At 42.9% G+C, this 14362-nt stretch overlaps 1 protein-coding gene across 2 annotated transcripts; it reads left to right on the top strand.

The window, feature by feature from the left end:
- Positions 1–15: 15 nt before the first annotated feature.
- On the top strand, positions 16–13933 carry cfap57 (cilia and flagella associated protein 57). 2 transcript variants are annotated; one of them, XM_044211351.1, is made up of 21 exons: positions 16–150; positions 1347–1660; positions 1746–2005; positions 3677–3851; positions 3930–4082; positions 4977–5116; positions 5513–5678; positions 5801–5914; positions 6133–6345; positions 6832–7005; positions 7159–7320; positions 9128–9283; positions 9544–9637; positions 9745–9935; positions 10039–10212; positions 10341–10499; positions 10824–10967; positions 11322–11438; positions 12681–12815; positions 13148–13291; positions 13489–13933. In XM_044211351.1, exons 1-21 carry the CDS (start codon positions 126–128, stop codon positions 13648–13650), a joined length of 3372 nt encoding a protein of 1123 aa, XP_044067286.1. In that variant the 5' UTR covers positions 16–125; the 3' UTR covers positions 13651–13933. The 2 variants fall into 2 exon arrangements, with proteins under 2 accessions (XP_044067286.1, XP_044067277.1); XM_044211342.1 differs by lacking the exon at positions 16–150 and adding an exon at positions 703–1182.
- The last annotated feature ends 429 nt before the right edge of the window (positions 13934–14362 follow it).

Below are 14362 nucleotides of genomic sequence, written 5' to 3' on the forward strand. Positions count from 1 at the left end.
GGATTGCTGTGATTTATTTATTTATGTCTGTGAAAAGGAATCGTCTAACTCCCACTTCGGCTCCATGCAGCAGGCAGAAGAAAACAACTCAGCGCTGAAAACCTCCAGCAGCATGGTGCACCAAGATGCCACTAGATCACGCTCTAATAAGTAATTAGTTAGAATTATATTATTTTAACCCACGACCTTAACTTTCACTTCTTATTACAAGTATTTTAACTTTCTTTTGTCCACTGTACAGGCTGCAAAAGTGCAAAAATATGATCAGCAAAATGTACTTAACGTATTAAAAGTTAAAGTGCGACCATGCAGCTGAAAGGCCCTGCCAGAGTTGTATTGTCATATTTGATACCATATTGTTGGATTATTATCACTGAAGCTACTAACTACTTTATTCACTGTATGGTAATAATCTTTAACGACGCATCTATTTTGTATTTTGTAAATGATTTTGTATGTAAAATCTTAATATGATGCAAAGTAGCCTAACTAGCATGACTGTCAGTGGAGTAGTGGAACCATGAAACATCGTGTAGAAGTAGAAAGTGGCAGTATAATATGATAATACTCAGGTAAAGTAAGTACCTCAAAACTGTGGCCCTTGATAAACAGTGTCACTCGTGCTGCTAGTTAGAGTTGCGTCGCTAGGCAACCCCCGAAGTCCCGCGAGACTACGCGTGTCATTGAGAAAGAAACGGACATAAATTAGCAGGCAAACAGCAGTTTGCTACAATGTGCGGGGAAAAGATAAAGAAAAGGGGGAATAATGCAAAGTCTGGATGATATGGTGGATGGAGAGACGTGTGCGAGAAGACCGGCAACGGAGAGGGTGCTCAGGTTCTCGCGGGATTTCCTGGGTTGCCTAGCGACGGGACTCTAATCACAGTAGCATACCTTTCCATGGAGGTTTTACTCCTTTCTGAAACTAAATGAATGTGAGTGGTGGAGGTAGTCGTTATGTGTGGAGAGACTTTGTAGGTTTCAGTGATTTTACAGCTTAAAAAAACTTTAAACGCCACCGAAAAATGGCTACTGTTGTTGCCCAGTCGCATTTTATCTTCGGTCTACGGACAAGTGTGAGTAACAATTTGTGTTTCTTCGATGAGCAAACTGTCGTTTTCCCCTGCGGAAACAACTGTGTGTGCTACAACACTGTCCAAAGATGTCAGAGGTTCATTCCAGGTAGGCTGAATGATTGTGTCAGTGTCGAGTCACTTCTCTGAAGGAATTAAAGTACCTTGCTAATGTCGTTTGGCGAGTTCCTGTTTATCTCGTGTGGTATTAGCCCTATGAAATTCCTCTTATTTTTCTAATGTTAGTTATTTCCATTGCTGTTGTCTCTACAGGCTCTGAGAACAGCCAGGGCATGCGTGCTCTGGCCATCAGTGCCAACCGGCGTTACTTGGCAGTGTCAGAGTGTGGTGAGAAGGCCGCCATCACAGTGTTCGACCTGCAGCACGAGCAGGGCAGGAGGAGGAAAGTCCTGACTGCAGGAGACATGCTTTTTCAAGAGTTCGTGTGCATGGCTTTCTCCCCTGATTCCAAGTACCTGATAGGCCAAACGGGCGGGCCAGAGTGGATGCTGATCTTCTGGCTTTGGGAAAAACAGAAAGTGCTGGCAACAGTGAAGACCAGTAACTCAAATAATCCTGTTACCCAGGTGAGTCATCCATGCTGCATCAGTGCAGCCACAGCTCTTCTACATGCTCCGAGCACGTTATACTATTTTATTGACGTCCCATCAGGTCAGCTTCAACCCTTACAACAACATGCAGCTCTGTGTGAGTGGAGCTGGTGTGTTCAAGCAGTTCCGCTACTCAGAGGGAGCCCTGAAACAGAGCAGCTTCCCAAAGGTGGAGTCCATTAACTTCCTGTGTCACACCTGGATGACGGAGGAGCGGGTGATCGCTGGGACGGACAAAGGCAGGCTGCTGGTGTTTGAGTCTGGAGACCTGCGAAGAGAGATTAACATTGCCTCTAAGGCTGTGCAGGAGCAGTCTGACAGGTCAGAAGCTCAACATTGTTTATCCACAGATTGTTTTAGAAACTCTTAGGTCACTTACAGTAAATGTGTAGCATAGGCCAGATAAGAGTTCATGGTGAGATTACAGAGTCCACATTTGCTTAATGTAATTGACTACACAGTGTTTGTTCTCAGCAAATCCTTACAAAACACCAAAACCAAAAAAGTCACATGACTTGGACTCCAGTCAGACTTGAGTCATGAACGTGATTACTTTAGACAAAATCAAAAGAGACTTGCAACTCCACTTTGACTTCACTTGGACTTGGATTGACTTGAGAACCTGCTCAAGTCCGTTAAAACGCATGTTGTAGAAAAAAGTGTGCAGTGAATCAATTCTTCATTTTCTTGACAATGGATATATTTTGAATCAATCTGATAGCCAATCACGTTTGGCAAATCCTGATATTTGTCTACAAAGTGTTAAATGGACGTGCTCCCTCTTACATTACAGAACTCCTGTCCCCATATCACACTGTGAGACAACTAAGATCATCTGACCAAAGACTTCTGTTTGTCCCGAGATCCAGGACTAAGTGTTATGGGGGCAGGGCCTTCTCTATCGCTGTCCCAAAACTATGAAATTCTCTTCCTCCCACCCTCCGATTCTCCCCCACTATTGAGACTTTCAACAGTCTCCTTACAACACACTTTTACTCCCTGGCCTTTAACTGTGCCTAACTTAACCAGCTCAGGTATGTCCCCTGAAGTCTCTGTAGGTCTGTGTTGTCCCTGTGGGCTCTGTGTATTGATTGTTTCCTTCTTTCTTGTTTTTCTCTGTGTGTGCTGTAAAGCACTGTGGATCTACTGTGTTATATGAATAAAGTTGAGTTGAGGGATGGGTTTGGCAACAGATGGACAAACGATGTTACCTCGGATTATCACATTCTGATGTAAAGACTATGAATCATGACAAACATTCGGCTCAGAATTTTCAAATCACTGAAACTGTGTCACGGGAATAAGATTCCAAGGCACACCTGATCAGTCTGCTTTAAGTTTACGCAAAAATAACGAATGCAGATTTTTAAAAGTATACATTATTTTTGTAAATGTACTAACTGTTGCTCTGTTAAAAAAAAATGGCAAGACATTTTGTGAAGGGTCCGCAATTGCTTGTTTAAACTTCAAAACTAAAGGTTTAGGATGTAGATTTGACTCAGGACTTCATAGCCAAGACTTGAGACTTACTTGTCACTTGCAAAACAATGACTTTGTCCCACCTCTGCTAGAAAGCATTGCCTGTGTATCCAAAGCCTGATATATCTAATTGTTCTGTAATAGAGCTCAAGTCTTCAGTCATGTGGTAACAGCTCAGTGTTGTCACGTGAAGACAAATGAGCTATCTCCATGACAACTGAGCAAACTTCATCCACTGATGAAGACCGTGAGATGTAGCTCTGGAAATGCTAGTGGACCATGTGTGTTTTGTGAGAATGTTTTGTTAATCTCCCTAGTAATAAAACCATCAACAGCATTTTTTTACAGTGTCATGGGTATAATGGTGACTCAGTAGACTTCCAGTCATTGGTTCTTTCAATCAAGCTAACTTTGCTTTATGCAAATTATCGACATGGTTTTGGTGCATCCTTGACAGATCTGTTTGTTTTTGCTGAATCTCCCTGTTGTAAATTTCATGAATTCACTGCACAGGCAAGTGGAAATGCAGAAGATCAAAGACGCTGACGTGGATGAAGGCCCCAATGTGCCTCGCATCAGAGCCATTCTGTCCTACTCCAAGGGCTTCGCATGCTCTTTGGGGTCCGGCACCGTCTGTCTTTTTGAAAAAAATGCGGAGGACAGTTATAGAAGAAGCAGGGAGATACAGGTAAATGTTAATGCAGGTAACAGTGGTGCTGCAGCCTCTGTGTTTCAAAGTGAACACATGTGTATTCTTTTCTGTCAGATCCCTCCAGACCCATACAGCAATGAGCTGACCCCGGCTGAATGCCAGGAGATCGACACCATGTGCATCAGTCCAGCGGAGGAGACTCTGGCCATCAGCACAGACAGAGGACAGCTGTACAGCGTCAGCCTGTCCTCTGTGGAGATGAACAAGGTAGTACAGTCACCTCTACCAGCACCACCACTGATAGTGTTCAAATAGCACTGCATTAAAAAAAACACATCCTCCTCTTTCATTTCAATGAGACCACTGCGCTGCAATGCGAAAGACGCAGGCTCGTCCGGCAAAATACTTCCTCCACAACGCAATGTGATGTCATCTGACAAGGCACCGTGTTGGCCAATAAAATACATGCAAGCCCATATTCCTGGTAGATTATTCTTCCACGGCAACATTGTATTTATATTGTATTATACCCTCAAACGTATGCATCTATTACTCAAACCTCTACCTGAAGCAACATTTCCACACCAATACAGACGTCATGTTTGTATGACAGTGCTATTTTACTACCAGAATCCTTTCACTACGACCTCCTCCACCAAAACCACCACCATACTGGCTAGTCACCAATCAAAACTTTCAGTTCAATTCACTTAGATTACTTTTTTACTCTTTCTGCACATTTTCCTTCACTTTCGCTGCTTTGTCTTTTGGTAAGTACTCTCTTGCTGTTTTCCTTCCTTCTTTCTTTCTTTTCTTTCTTTTTTCTTTTTAGCCATGCTAGCTGCCTGGCTCTATGCCTGGATCTCAGTCTGTCGGTCAGTCGGTCCACCACTTTGGTCCAGACAGAAATATCCTAACAACTACTGAATGGGTTGCCATACAATTTGTTACATATATATACTGTATATATATACTATATATACTATATATATATATATATATATATATATCTCCCCCTTGCATTGCTTTCTTGGCACATTCTTCCCTTTGTGTTCCTCTGCTGTCCTGCGTTTCCTCATGTTTTAGACATCAAATCAACTTCACCGTGACTTTAGATCCTAAGTTTGACCCTGAGATGTAGTTTGTAACTCTATCCATCAGGAGGAACACGTTCATTTTGAGTTCCTGTCGCAGTCCTTCCACTCTAAGTCCATCACTGGTTTGTCCATCTGCATTCGAAAGCCCCTCGTAGCCACCAGCTCTCTGGACCACTCTGTCCGCATCTGGAACTACGAAACAAAGTAAGAGACAAAATCACACCCAAGCTCTTTGCTATTTTGTCTATGTCGAGTGATGTATTAGTAGTGATGTATAATTTCTCTACACAGACTTAGGCGTCATTTTTTGAGTCATACACATATAAATGAAGTGAGTTACTGTATTTTATACTGCATGATGAAGTGTGGTGAGGCATGGGCATGTCTGAGGGAGGGAATCATTTTCCATTCCTGACCTGGAAGGGGGTGTGGGGTTCTGCTTGTAGAGCCCCAACAATTAAACACTGCTGGTATTAAAACACGATTTAAGAAAGTGACTTATCGAGCCCTGTGTTCGGTGTTATTTATGTACACAGAACCCAAATGGCAGTAAACACAGAGCCTATGTCTCTCCGTCGCCTCTCTCTGAATTGTCACTAGAGTTTTGGAGCTGTACAAGGAGTTTCAAGAGGAGGCGTACAGCGTGGCTCTGCACCCCACTGGCCTCTTCATCCTGGTGGGCTTTTCAGACAAACTCAGGCTGATGAACCTGCTTATTGATGACATCCGCACCTTCAAGGAGTTCACTGTGCGCGGCTGCAGAGAGGTGGGTTATATGCGCGTGTTGATTGTGTGTTAACTCAGTATGTCTAAATAGCTGATATCTCAGCCACATGATACACTTTTGAGCTCTTACCATTGTTTTCACCTTCTCTCTCCACACCTTAGTGTGCTTTTAGCCACGGTGGCCACATGTTTGCAGCTGTCAGTGGAAATGTCATCTACATCTACTCCGTCACCTCTTTTGAGAACATCCTCAACCTGAAAGGCCACAATGGAAAGGTGAGTCCGGCAGGAGAGTGTATCATACAGCCCGTGGAAAAAGTGAGTGAGTTACAGTCTCCACCACACTGTGTGTGTGTGTGTGTGTGTGTGTGTGTGTGTGTCCCTTTGGCAGGACAGTGTCCAAAGTCAGAGAAGTGATCATATTTGTCAAACAATTGGGCGGCGGTAAACATGCCTCTCCAAAAAGCTATAGTACAGTAGAAACGTTTTCGCAGGTGCGTGGCATTGAATGGAGTCTGGACGACAGCCGGCTGGTGTCCTGTGGGATGGATGGCGCGGTGTACGAGTGGAACACGCAGACCGGCAAGCGTGAGTCTGAGAGCGTCCTGAAGTCCTGCAGCTACACAGGTGTTGCCTTCTCTTCAGACTGCACGACCATCCTGGCTGTGGGAACAGACCTCACACTGAAGGAGATCCAAGATTGTCAGGTCAGTAAGAACGACATGCTAAATGTTCACCAACTAGTCGCTAACCAAACCGAAAGAATGAGCTGAAAGATGCTAAACCGCTATGTAGAGCTAAGGGGGACTGCAGAGCTGGGTGATAATTCTCTGTGGATTCATCACTACAAGTTACACCTTTCACAATACACATAGTCTTTTGATTGATGCTAATACAAAAATGTTGATTAGAGCAGCTTTCAGAAGTTTGGTAAGAAAAACAAAAACAAACATATTTCTCTACATTTTGACATTTATTTTTGCTTTTTTCATGCAAATACAGGATTGTTTTACCTCTTCAACGATCTGAGAGAGTAAGAATCACAGTTTGCTTGAGGCGCTCACAGCTATTGAAAATACAGTATGCAACCTTTGACAAGAGAGTTGACCTTGCTCGTTTTAAAGAGTCACAAGCCAAAAAGTGCAAAGACATGCAGGATTATATTCTATATATCTTGGTCATTGGTTCCACAGGTCCTGAGGGAGGTTCCTGCTGATGAGGTAGCTCACAGCGCTGTGGCAGTGTCTCACTCCGGCAGGGTTGTCTTCACCGGGACGTCCAGTGGAACCATCAGGGCCATTAAATACCCGTTACCCATTCAGAAGGAATGGATCGTGTACCAGGCTCACTGTGGCCCCGTTACCAAGGTTGGTCTAAATGTTGATGTGCACTGTGCACACACTAAACTGACAGAGAAGCAGAAATCCATCACCTTTGAATGCTATTTGAAAACTGGAATGATCTGTCAACCATGATATAACTAAGAAGAACAGCAACTGACTAACCTTGTGTGTCCTCAGATGGTGATCACGTTTGACGATCAGTTCCTGCTGACAGTGTCTGAAGACGGCTGCCTGTTGATGTGGAAGATCATCGATAAGGAGGGCCGAGGACTGAAGAGCAACAGGCAGATCGTCCACACTGAAGAGATCCTTGTCACCAAGTCAGACCTGGAGGAGAAGGTCCGTCTGTGTGTGTGTCTGCATTAGGCCATTTGACTTGCATATGTGTCAACATTCTCCACATGAAAATCTGGACTACATCATACCATGATTCATGGATCATACCATGACAGCCCGTAGCTACAGCTACAGTCCCTGAAAGTGTTTCTCCCTAGTCAGCATTGAAATTATCATTATATAGATCAACCTAGCTGAGTGGAATGGTGACATTAAGATAGTATGTTGGCTCCAGTTTAGTATTTTAAACACTGCATTTTGATTGTGTTATGGTGACACTATTTTCCCAGGCCACTGTTTTGAAACTGCCCCCCCACCATTCTCTCAGTTATTTATAGTAGGATGAGACACGCTGAAGAGTTTATCGACATGAGTTTCAAAAACACCGTTGTTTTTTTAATAGGTGGATGCCAGTTTTCTATTACAGCACATGCACATCCATCAGTCCATTTTCTCCACTTATCCTGGACAGGGTCGCAGGGGGTTGGAGCCTATCCCAGCATGCACTGCAGTACAAGAGGGGTACTACATCCTAGACAGGTTGCCAGTCTGTTACAGAGCTGACATACAGACAGACAAAGGAAATGAGAGGTTGTCTGCTTACTGCAAGTTCCCTAAATTGTTAGTGATGCAACGTTTCAACCTACAAGGTGTTCGTCAGGCAAAATGTGAACAAAAAGCAGACTACAGATCAGAAATGACAGCAATTAGGAGTCACATGATACACAGTAACCCCCTTATCAATTAGCTACGCACAGAAAAGATACATAATTCCTAAAAAATGGACTGCTTTTTGCAATGCACATGAGAAGAAACAAATCAGTAGGTGGTCTAGGTTTGACACATATCATCAGAGAGAGGATAAAGGAAATTACGTTTTGTATTTATTATTTTTGCAAAAAGGGTATTAACTCCTCATTTAAACCATGGGTGACACAGTGTTTATCCTGATCCCCACCGGTAGGAGACTTTTTTACTCTTTCAATGCCAGTATACCTCAGGCTGCTTATGACATGGCCCGCCTTCTTGAAATGAACTGCTGTGGGGCTGTGCTCATCGCCAGGTCCAAACGTCAATTCAAATTTTGGGAGCTTGCAAATTACAGTGTGTAGAAAACCTCTCCGTCTCCTTTGCATGCTGTTTTTGTTTTTGTCCTGCACCTGTACCCAGTCCACCATCCTTGTTACATATAGACAGACATTCATTCACCATTCACAAAATCATCTAAGCTGCATGTCTTTGCACTGTGGAAGAAAACCAGAGCACCTGCAGGAATCCCACACAGGTGAACTGTGTGCAAACCCCTCACAGGAAGGCCCCAGCCACCCGGTGGAAGGGAACCCAGGACCCTCTTGTACATGCACAGTATAGGGGAAACACTTTACCAGAGCACTGGGAGGATTTGCACAGCTGTGACTAAATAACAACTGTCATGTTATTGTTAGGAAGTACTGTGAAAACCCTTTTGGTTGTCCTGCATCACATTTTTGACTGCAATTTTGTGCCACCAATGTAAAATATTATTATGGACTATGTGTGCATGCATGTGTGTGTGTGTGTGTGTGTGTGTGTGTGTGTGTGTGTGTGTGTGTGTGTGTGTGTGTGTGTGTGTGTGTGTATTGTAAATATATACTATTTTACAGATAAAAATGCTTGAGTACAGTTTTACTTAGTTCGCCTCAGTTGATCTCATTGAGCTTCATAGGTGACATAGAAATAGACAATAATCACATAGCAAACGGTTAGTAACACATGGGCAATATTCAACATAATTATCCAACCCCTATGTTCCTGTCTGTCTCTGTTGCAGACCCAGAACATGCTGGAGCTGAAGATGCGTCTGGAGGAGCTGCAGATGGAGAACGAGTACCAGCTCCGCCTGAAGGACATGAACTACAATGAGAAGATGAAGGAGCTTTCAGACAAGTTTACCCAGCAAATAGAATCTCAGAAAACAATGCAACAGGTCTGCTGGTCACCTATCAGACAGCTCTACTCCAAATATACTCAGTGTCTTTTTTTACTCACAGTTGAAGGTCAGAATGTCTACCAGAAGCCAACAATGCCTGTATTTAATTACTATTACTCCGTTTCTTGTATTAACATTACTTCATTACTTTCTAGTGGTACGTTTTGAAAGAATTTTTAAAAATTATACAGACAGCACAGAGGTTGTTTTTGCCTTTGGAATGGATTGTGTACTTCTAACATGTACTGTACCTGTAGGCCATGAAGACAGAGATGGAAAAGCAGGAACGTGAGCACCAGGAGAGTTCTGCAGAGGTTACTGTGAAACACTCAAAAGAGCTGAAGGATTTAGGTAAGAAGACGACGGGATCAGTGTCCGCACAATCCAAGGACAGTGTGTCTTTGTTTCTACAAGGATCAATCATTCCATTTGTCTGTCTACCAATCAATCACACACAGAGTTATCCTACAGCCAGAAGCTGATTGTGGAGCACGAGAGGTACCAGGATCTTGAGCAGAAATATCAAAGAATGCAGGAAGACTATGAGAAGCAGCTGAAGGCTGCAGAGGAGAGCAAAATCCAAGCCTCGGAGGAGCTGACGCAGCTCTACGAGGCCAAGCTGCAGGAGAAGACTCGCCTCCTGGCTCAGGTTAGTCAGGAGGAGCAGATAGTGTCAAGTAGAAGGGACACCACATGAAACCAGGGAAGTTCTTGTGTACACTGTGATTTTGTCCGACTTTTATTTTGTGCAGTGTCAGGAGGATGCACAGCAGCAGATCTGTGAGTTTAAAGAGATCATAAAGCAAGTAGAGGAGGATGAGGAGAGGAAGATCCATGACATCCAAATCAAGTATGAGAGGAAACTGCACACTGAGAAAGAGACCAACACGAATCTGAAAGGAGAGACTGGTATCATGACACAAAAGGTGAGCAAAGCTCCTGTTATTCAGTGGAATCTAAACTGTAATGTTTTCAGTCCATGCATGCTTCTCTCCATCTTTCTCCCCGTCTGTCTCTCATGTAATCTCCTACTCTGTTTCTTCTTCGTTCCCAGTTCTACAGTCTGCAGAGACAGATCGATGAGAGGTGCACAGACATAAGCAAGCTGAAGCAGGAGCGGCAGAGGCTGCTGGGACTGATCCGCTCCCTGGAGAGCGACATCGAGGACCTGAAGCGGCAGATCTCTGGACATGAAAAGACCAATCAGGACAAGGTGGCTGAGATCAGGGCTTCAATGTTTTAGATTAGAATAGATTTGATTAAAATGCAGCAAAGTTTAGATTTTTATTTTATTTTTATTTTTTTTGTTACTGCCCTATACCCTTGTCTTTTTTTACATTTATCCAATATATTCTAAACAAGTTTTTGTAAGGCCATGATTTATCTTGAAGCTGATGAGTTTGGTTCAATACTTCAGCACTTTATATTGGGGTTTTCTGAAATGTTATTGAGAGTCATGACAATATTAGATATCGTTAATCATACAAAAGTAAGCCAACACAGAACATCTTCCACTAAATTCCCTTCACTCATACAGGATAAGACCATCTCCAGCTTGAAGAAGAAGAACCAGGAACTGGAGAAGTTGAAGTTTGTTCTTGATTTCCAGTTAAACGAGTTAAAGAAACAGACTGAGCCTCAACAAGATGACATCAATGAGAAGAAGGAGCGGATCCATCAGGTGTGTGTGTGTGTGTGTGTGTGTGTGATGATGGAAAAGCTCCAGCATTCTACAGTACAGAATACAGTCAGGTTTTATTCACACATTCACTAAAACAATAAACACAACTTAAATTAGAGTTATGTGTTCATTTGAAGAAGTAATTGTGTCTTTTTTTATCTCGTTAATGTATGCATGTAATGCGGTGTTTTAAAATGCATTAGCAGATATTCGAGTCATTTTAAGACCGGTCTCATTGTAAGTCTCAGTACTCTATGCCAGGATGACTCTTACTTGGGGACATGTTGTCTGACTTGTCCAGATAAGCAGTCTCTGCAGTGTTGACAGTGATGTGCTGTTTCTGCTGTTTGACAGCTGGAGGAGGAGCTGGTGCAAATCGACAAGAGCAACACTCAGCTGAAGCTCAGTGTGTCTGACCTGAGGCTCAAACTGAGGACCAGAGACAAGGAGATGTATAAGGAGATGCAGAAAGTGAGCACACACCTAACACCTGATTACATTCTGATACACATGCTACTGTTCCAGCTTTAATACGTTTTGATTAGCTAGTAACAGTTATGTGATATTGTCAAATGTTGGAGCGTCTCAGAGCTGAAAGGCAGATGTGAGGTAGATATTCACATTAAACTCAACTCTGGTAGGTGTTAAACTCTCACAGTTACAATAACGGTGTTGCTCTGTGGCACTCAGTTTGCATCATCTATTGTACAAAATGAGCCATGTTGTTTGAAGGATGGGAATAGACCCTTTTCACAGCAGACATTTTGACATGTCAAAGCTGGAAAAGCACCAGTGTGAATAATAACATTAATGGTGAGTAAGTGTCCCAGTAAGCCACGTCAGTCAGGGGGCAACAACAGAGCCCTGGGACTGGCTCACCCAAATGGAATGCAGCCATCAGTATCTGTAATTATCTATCTGTAAGTCTACTAAATTCTGAACATACTCAGCACCTTTATTACTTTGCCCGGCTTTACGTTAAAGGATAGCTTCACATTTTTTCAAGTCTGTCTTAAAACAATACTGACTATACTATGTACATTAAAAGCTGCAGTCATTCCTCCTGTTCATACTGGCCACGCAGAACTCCCTTACACGGGCGGCAGTGGCTTAGCGGTAGAGCGGGTCATCCTCTAATTGGAAGACCGGCGGTTCGATCCCGGCAAAATACTCAACCCCAAATTGACTGTACCTTTGTGCGAATAATTCATCTCTTTGTACTGATGAGCAGTTGGCACCTGCCATCAGTGTGCGAATGACATGTGAAGTGCTTTGAGGGGTTGCAAAACAGGTGCTATACAAGTACAGTCCATTTACCGATGGGGGACAAAATCCAGTCCTCATCCTTTATAAAAATAAATTCCCACACCAGGCTTCAGCAGTGTGCGTTAGTGGAATCAAAGGGTTATCTCCCAAAACTCGACTTTTCTGTATGACATTCCGTCTTTGTGCTTCCATGGAGAGTGTTTTCTTGCTGAGCAGTGGCACTAAAGAGACACTTTTTATTTGACTTTGTCTATCTCAGACTGCTGAAGCCTCATATTAGCTTACCGATATAATTTATTTATGCACGAAACTGAAATTGCTTTAAGGGGATCTCTTTGTTGTCAGTATGGACAGCAGGAACAATTATAGCAACCACTGACCCTTTTAATGTACATAAGGGCAAAAATGTGCCTCAACAAGACCCTTTAACATCTTTTCTGTGGTCAGGTGAAAGATTTGGAGACACATCTTCAGCGGCTCAAGTCAGAGCTCCATAACTGTGTTGGCTTCATCCAGGAGCCAAGGAAACTGAAGGACAGCGTGCAGATGATCTACGCCCGCTATGTACCGCAGACTGATGGGGTGAGTGGTTCACATAGTGTAGTAGATCCCTTAGAGCTGACTGGATGCTCATCTCAGAGTTCATGGCACCAACATTAAACAAGGGGCAAGTCTCTCCTCACAAACACTTCACTTTTATTTATATAGCACCAATTCATAACAGAAGTTATCTCATTGCACTTTTCCTATAGAGCAGGTCTAGACTGTACTCTTTATAATATTTACAGAGACCCAACAAATCCCACCACGAGCTAACAGGCGACAGTCTTATTGAGAGTTGTAATTTACACATATTGTAAGAAATGCAAGCGAGTATGCGAACCGTGTGTGTGTGTGTGTGTGCTGTTTCCAAGGTGGAGAAAAGCAGTGTAGACGAAGATATTCAGAGGGCATTCTGTCGCCAGCGTGATCACCTGGAGAGGACCGTTAATAGTCTCAAGACGAGGCTGGCCAAATCTGCCGAGGAGCACGAGAAAGTCTATGTCAAGATCATGAAGGTAAATTATAAAACAGAGCACTGGCGTGGACAGCTCCTCTGACCAGTCATTAGGGATTCAAGTCTTATGTTTCTTACGATTATTGAAACAAGTCTGCTGCTCCTGGCATTCAGTGTTTCTTCTTCCCGTGATGTGAGTCTGAGCAGAGTTTTACTGAAGACATGATATTCTAACAGTGGTTGTCGTCTGCTCTGCAGGAGAATGTGACTCTGATCACTGAAATCAATGAACTGCGTAAAGAGCTGCGTTTGGTGAGAACTCAGGTCAAAGATTACAAAGCTCAGCTGGCCACGTTCAAGAAGTCCAACAAGTCACGTCCTAACTCAGAGCAAGGACCCAGAAACGAAGACGTCAACTAAGAGTTTAGGTAGCCCTGCAGAGACAGGAAGCCACCACCACAACCACGCATCAACAAAACCAGTAGATTCTTTTCATTTTTGAGCACTGAAGGATTTTCCTGTATGATGAATGTATTCACCAGCACAGATAGGTGGTGCTAAATGTATTTACAATACTAGTTTCTTAAATTTAAGAAACACTTTTGAAGGGTATTTTCACAAGAAACTAAAACTCCTTATTTTACCACATATTCAGCATGAAGCCATTATTAAGATAGTATTAAATATATCTGTATTAAAACCATTGTTCTTGCCCTTGGAATGTTTATTTCTCCACCATGAACACCTGACGTGACCTCCAGCAGCAGTTCTAAGGATTCAGTTTGGTTCTCCAGAGTCACGTCTTTGGACTCAGAAAGACCCAGAGAGAAAATAGTTTGCATTTTAACTTCCTCCTGTAGTTGTAGTTATAGTTATTATAATGGCCGAAGTCAATATGAACATTTAAAATTATTACTTATGAATATACATCCAGCACATGGAAATTCGCCCACGAGTGTTATCGCCATTTGGTGATTAACCCTTTAACTACAAATGTTGCATACTTTACCATTTCTGAATGCATGCTATAGAGCTTTAGATATTTGGATGTATTTTTCCTAATATTCTAGTCAACCAGTGGCTTCCGTTCATTTCTGCTCGGTATAAACATCAATTTGAAAACCCTCGAACC

Source organism: Siniperca chuatsi, linkage group LG2 (genome assembly GCF_020085105.1).
Source record: "Siniperca chuatsi isolate FFG_IHB_CAS linkage group LG2, ASM2008510v1, whole genome shotgun sequence".
Taxonomy (NCBI): Eukaryota; Metazoa; Chordata; class Actinopteri; order Centrarchiformes; family Sinipercidae; genus Siniperca; species Siniperca chuatsi.